The 6,648-nt window shown below is 50.0% G+C and overlaps 1 protein-coding gene across 3 annotated transcripts in view; it reads right to left on the bottom strand.

Annotated features, from left to right (window-relative positions):
- The window catches only part of LOC125939622 (protein Skeletor, isoforms B/C-like), an 85,622-nt gene extending 80,536 nt beyond the window's left edge, over positions 1 to 5,086 (bottom strand). For all 3 annotated transcript variants that reach the window (XM_049670316.1, XM_049670317.1, XM_049670315.1), the window contains exons 1-2: positions 4,952 to 5,086; positions 184 to 333 (exon numbers count right to left, since the gene is read on the bottom strand). In XM_049670316.1, the coding sequence (XP_049526273.1) occupies positions 184 to 333; positions 4,952 to 5,009 (208 nt within the window). In that variant the 5' untranslated portion in view covers positions 5,010 to 5,086. The remainder of the gene's footprint in view (positions 1 to 183; positions 334 to 4,951) is intronic.
- Positions 5,087 to 6,648: the final 1,562 nt, after the last annotated feature.

Below are 6,648 nucleotides of genomic sequence, written 5' to 3'. Positions count from 1 at the left end.
TTACAGCTGTTGCGAAAATCACGGTGCACCACGTGGTTGTCGAGAGAGTATGTTGAATCAACTGGTCTAGGACTCTGCGTACACCATTTCCATCAGGCTGTTCATTGTGTGTTTGTGTAGACGTGCCAGAGGCATTGAAGTACGCGAGGCCAACACGTCGCCCTGCAAACGTGTTTCACGTACTCGGTGCTCGACCGTCGTAGCTGAAGCCCCGCAGCAGAAGCGTGTCCGCCGAGGCAGCATAGACCGTCCCTTGGATGCCGTGCAAGCCGGAGTTCAGGCTGCCCAGGTACCAAACATCCAACGACGAGCGCTGCCCACTGTCTGCGGCTCCTGGAGGCGAACAGCGAGACAAAAAAAAAAAAAAATCACGCGCCATTCCACTATATACTGTGAAGATGGAAACCAGCGAAGCTGTGACTATGTATGGTGTGTCTGCAATAGTGAATATTGAATTTATATATTATCATTATTGACTATATTGAGCGAATAAAAAGACATACACTCAATGACCCTGGCGTTCATGATTTATTTTGTAACCATGCTAACCATCGCCTTGTGATCACCATGGTATACGGCGAACGACGCGCGTCCGTCTCATAGCGAGTCCAAAGGGCAACTGCTGATAACAGCGCTATAGCGCGATCTCTACGTCACGAGACAGAGGGGCACAACGATTGGTGGGACGTGCCGCCGCCGAGTATCGCGACACTTGTGAAAGAGGCATCGGCGGTGGCGAGGAGTATGACAATGGGCCATTCCGTTTTGACACCTGTACTAAGGCACTTTATACATGAACCGATATATATCTGTCGCCGAAAATTGTTGCTCTACACGCGTCGTTTTGTCCGCGGACCCGATCCGCCAGAACCTAGCCATATACAGCTTCGCTGCAGAAAATGAAAACTCAGGTCGAAAGCCAGAGGAGAGAACTGCCCGAGCTTGAATGAGGGACTATAGTGTATCAAAATTAACTGCATGTGTTTCAAACGTGAAAGCTCCGATGTCGTGCCGCAGCGACTCGAGTGACGCATATACCCTTGCGGTATCACCCGACGTCGCTGCGCGATCACATGCACGTGCTGTGATGCGCTGCGGCTGACGAGCGGTTAGACGAAAGGGTTTCGATCGGTCGGTTTGTAGATTTGTAATGCGCTAACAGACACTATACTATTACGAAGAACACACGACAATAGCGAAATTGTGCTTCGCTGCAAGTCGTTAGCGCGCCACAATTTTTGCAGAGTATATCTCGACAGTTACCAGCCGTGCATGGTGGCTCGGTGGCTATGGAATTGCGCTGCTGAGCACGAGGTCGCGGGTTCGGTCCCGGCTGCATTTCGATGGGTGCGGAATGCAAACACTCTCGTGTACTGGTTTTGGTGCACGTTAAAGAAGCCCAGGATTAATCCGGAGCCGGCCCTCCACCACGGCCTCCCTCGCTGTGCAGTTTAGGGACATTAAATGCCACAATTTAATTTTAATTTATCCCAGTAGAGTGCGCGCTCGTAACAGTCTGCCCTCGTGCGGACGTTCTTCGTCCCGTTCGCACCTGTCATTCGCTACAGTGGTACCTTTGTTAGCCCGTGGCCAATATCCTGCCGGAAAGGTCTGCTTAACAATTGAAGGAGCTCCACCTAAGCGATGTATCGCACGTCGGTGAGTTACCTCGTCAAAAAAAAAAAAAAAGTCGCAGCTTCGCCCGAAAGGTGACGCATCGTTTGCGATAGCAGATTAGTGGCCGTATTAGTTTTATGAGCTGTATAAACTTGTAAACATACACATACTAACTAAATTAACAAGCACGATGTAACGCGTTCACATGCAAACATGAACATATCTCACTCGATGACCGCAGAAACTCGCTGTCATAACGCTGGAGTGAGGAAGCGCAGCAGCAGCAGCGAGCGAATTGACCTTCGTGCTGCGTCTCGCATCAACGCGAACTAAGCCGCGAAAACACAGCGCGTGGTGGACTCTGTCCCCGTCGTAGATTGCTTTCAAGATACAGCAGCCCGGAATAGAACGCCCCTCCCCCCCTCTCGCTACCCTCTCCCCGGAGCCTTGCGGCACCGGGCCGCTGTATCTTGAGAGCCATCTGCGCGGCCGCCCGGAGTAGAATTCTTATATGACCAAGCTCGTGATGTTCTTAAGTGCTATACGTTTCCAGCATTGGTATATTTTCGCGTGTGTTCTTGCCATATGGGCGCAACAAAGCTGAGGTCACTTCCACCGCAGCGCTGCAATCATTTCCTCAGACTGCGCCACTTACGGGTAGCGGGCGTATGCGGTGCACGCTTGGCATTAGAGGTCATGTCTTCTGTGATCTATTGCCATGGGCCCCAAAACCGCGATAAGACCGAAGGCTAGCAGCCACAATGTAACCGCACGAAATGGCATCCCCGCTAGCTTCGTCGTGTTAACCTACCAGCATCTTTAAACTATAGGCCTAGCTCTCTAGCTCTTTTTGTGTGTAATCAAGGTAATAAAGCAAATGTCGCCTGTGGAGATCGACAGTCTCAGATTCGTGTAACAGGTTTCATCAAAATGAATAAACGAAGACCTTCCATACACATACCGAAAATTGTTATAGGCTAAGTCGCTCACCGCCCTGGCAGTCAGCAGATGTGCGAAGAAGCAGGGCATTTGGAACGCCTCTCGGAAAATCATGGACATCTTTTCATTCACGCGTTATATATGGGTGAATACTTCGGAGAACGCACTGCACGTCCTTAGAGGCCTTCTAACCCTACACTCGTGGGTCGCGCATGCGCGTCGATGCCGTGACAGCACGACAACGCGAACCTCGATGGCACAAATGAACGTGCCTCGAGCGTCGGAATGATTGCTATCACAATAATATTGGTACATTAGCTTCATGATTACTGTCCGTTCAGTTCAGATCTGATCTCCTGAGCTACACACACACAGCAGCTCATGAGGAACGCTTTACTGCGCTGATAAGTATAGTGTGTCAATGCCCCTCGAGCGTTTGTGTAATTGATGTCGCAATAAAACGCCAACGGTGCCGCAAGTCATGGAGGAAGGGAAAAAAATTAATGAGGCATTGCACTCCGTGAAGGTGGATGACCAGCGAAGCTGTTTAGCGCACGACACAGAGGTGACAGAATTTTGAACAAAGGTACGAACATATTATTGTCCTTATTGGTGGTCATCGTGGCGATAGGTACGCACGCACATTCGCGTATCACCTCTGTTATTAAATCTGTCCGTCACGTAAGACAATGAATGGCTCATACCCCTTAAGCAATGGCTCATACCCGGCCTCCCCATTACGACGACAGAAGTGAAATTCTACGCTGGAGTGATGAGCGCCAACGCAGCCAGCTGTGGAAGAAGACGACGACGAACGCGTGAGCAGTGGCACGAGCGCGTTCGTGCGGTTGAGCCGAGGGGTGCCAACGAGCAGAGCTGCAGAAGACGACGGTCACATTCCGGCCGCTGCTATCGGCGTCGTTCCTCGTAAATTCGCTGTTATTCGGGCGTGCGAACCACTCGCGGCCGTCTCATGGCGACGGCGGAGCTAAAATGAGGCCGCAACATCACCTCTCTCTCCCTCCCTATCGCACACGCGCGCATCCGCACGTCATACGTTAGAGCAGATGTCATTTCAAGGACACACGTGACAGCTAAAGCGCGCTTCGATGCGAGGGAAACAGGATGCGAGGGAATCGATGCGAGAGAAACGCTCTCTCTTGTGGAGGAGAGTGTTTTTTGCTCGCGGACGACGGACTTGCCATACAACTTCACTGTAAAAAAATAGGAGGAAGCATGATGTCACTTGGCGAGCACCGCGGCTAGCCAATCTCGTCTGACGACGCTGCCTTTCTTTCCGCTGGTGCTAACCTGGACACTTGACATATCCCGCCACGTTGTCGAATTTCGTAACGGCGGCATCTTGAACCAATAAGAGGGGCTACTGTGGGCCTCCCCGATTGGCTCAACGTGCCGCCATTGCCAAATTCGACAACATGGCGGGAATTGGACAATGCAACGCCTCCTCTAGAAATGCTAGAGGAGGCGTTGGACAATGTCCAGAATAGTACCCATAATAGTGTACCCCGGGGTACTCCATGTGCGCGGTGGCTCTCGGGAACGAACACACCCACAAAGTTGCCGGAGCGCTCACTGTATTGCTAGGTTCGTGGTAACATTTACGCATGCCTTTATACGAAGCGGCAGCCGCCCGCTTCGGATCTATCAAGTCGTCATCCTGCACTCTTTCGCCTTATTGTTCCCAAAATATAATAGTATTTGCTTTCAATTTGAGTTATGATGAATCGTTAGCTAAGTACTAGTACTAGTGATAGAAGGGCGTTGTTTTCCAGATCCGCGCTCGGTTTCATGGCCCGGTCATTAGGCTTTACAAGAGCTGGATATATGACCTCCGAGATTTTACGGCGCCCTCAGCCCGAGCCACCCGCGGGAATCCATGTGTACTGCTAAATCTCAAAGGCCATACATTACAAATGTTTGCTTGTGCGACAGATCACACCAAAACTCTTCGCGTCCGAAGGTAGATGACTAGATGCTACCGCTTGCCCATCACGTGACGAGTGCCTATTTCTCCTGCATATTTCTTTTTATAACTAGGCTTCAAGATGGTCACGTGATGCTCCCTTCTATTTTTATTTTTTTCGTGTTGCAAGTACTGCTATTAAGCGGGCTAGTTAGTTGCTCGATTCTTGATTCGAGTTACCAGCGCAAAATGAGACCGGGCTCAAAGATGAGACGCAGACACCGCAAGCGCTGAATCTAAACCAGCGTTTGCGGTGCAGTACCTGCGTCTCTTCTCTGTGAACATGAATCAAGAAGCCAACGGTGTCAAGGCGAGCAAGAGCGTGGCGAGCCGGCATATCGACCGCACGGTCGAGACGGTGTGACAACAGGTTGCAAAACGTCGCATGAAAGAATGGCGGCCCTCCTATACCTTGACAAACCACCGCGCAGACGCCGAGAAGCAGGATCATCGGTGTCTGTACAGCCATGGCGGTGGTAACAGGAGAGTCGGGCTACGCGATCATTGGGCTTCTTCGCTTGATCTTCTTCTGTGGCGCCCTCACGCGCTCCTCCGCCACGCCACCTCACGCCCTTCTGTCACGCTGTCTCGCGCAAACAGCAATGATGATAAATGCGAAGCTATTCAGCGTGCCTTTTTCTTTTATTTAGAATAAAATAAACAGAGGAGTTGTCACCGTTTGCTGGCGACGGCTAGCCCTTTTCGATCGCTTGATTAATGATATAGGATTTTAAAAAATAAGTAAATATAAATACGTGCATTAGGTAATGCTTCAAAAATAATAATTAAAAAGGTGAGAGACGTCTAACGCACTAAGCGTGAAAGTCTCTTTCGATAAGTCCTCATTTGCAGCGAAGTCCATCTAAGTCCGTGTACATGTGTTTTATATGCACGGATCAGACAATTACTCACGGCGCAGTATGAGTCAATAATCGTCACAATTGCCGGCGTCTTCAAAGAAGCGTTGAAGTGCTGTTATAGCTTTGCGATGCACTTTTGAAGGGCATGGCTAAACACCTTGGCAAGGGAGAAAGGCCTGCGCGAGTCAATTGAACTCAGCTCTTGTTCAGGGAGCTGTCTATGTGTACATGGTGTGCTTGGGGCAGTCGAGTAGTGGTTGGTATACTCGTACATCCTCGTCGTCGTGACCGCTTGGACTTGTTGGAGAGGTCACACGCTTAATTAAGAATAAAGTGTGCTAGGTGTAAGCAGTTCCGAAGCGGAGACGATGTAAGAGGGTGTCGATGCGTCGTGGAAGGTCTGAGGGTCTATAGCTGGTACTCAAGATGCGGGTCAACTGCACATAAGATTGAATCCTTAGCGCTCTCCGTGTTTTCATCGTCATGGTGTTGCTGTTCAGTCCTATGTTCGCCAACTTGGAGATCTAAGGGACTCCCGGAATTGGCAGACCACCCACCAATGTTTAATTCCATAGAGGACGTTTTCATCATCATCATTATCATTGGGCTGGGGCTTACGCTTCCCGTTATGCACTCACGTGGGGTGTCGCCACTAGTTTAGTGCGATAGGAACGTATGTCAGGCCATACGTCGAAACAGAGACAGACATGCTAATTTTTGTCTTTTTTTTTTGTAAACACCAACAATAATAGCGCCTCTTCTTTATTTTATCCGTAAAATTCATATTAACAACGATTATTATCCCTTTATTAAGTTATTTAATTTGCATAATTCTCTTTTATTTCTCTTTTCTTCCCTACTATACCGCCCGATTCATGGCCTATCACCCGTTGTGGGATGAGCCATAACTCCAGGCACCAAACCAAACTTGTATACTTGGTGTCATCAGGTGCTTTTAAAGCGAAGCTTTCTTTGGCTGTGCCAGTCTGCAGAAACTATGCCGGTCAGCTCGGCGTAGTTTCTGCAATCGTTCTCTACAGTTGGTGCTGCTCTTACAGCGCGAGTGAACTGTGAAACACTTGCGGGCACCATTCAACGGCGACGCCCTTGCTGCACCGTTGGGTGCCAGATCGTGCGGAGCAAGACGTCCGTTGTGGTTTCGGACTGTTTCGTACCAGATGACACGACCGCGCACTTCCAGACGTCACACAAGCCAAGCCAAAAGGGCGGTCGCTGTACGTGAAAGGG

This window comes from Dermacentor silvarum, chromosome 7 (assembly GCF_013339745.2).
Source record: "Dermacentor silvarum isolate Dsil-2018 chromosome 7, BIME_Dsil_1.4, whole genome shotgun sequence".
NCBI classification, from domain to species: Eukaryota; Metazoa; Arthropoda; class Arachnida; order Ixodida; family Ixodidae; genus Dermacentor; species Dermacentor silvarum.
This window is presented reverse-complemented; position numbering and strand designations above follow the sequence as displayed.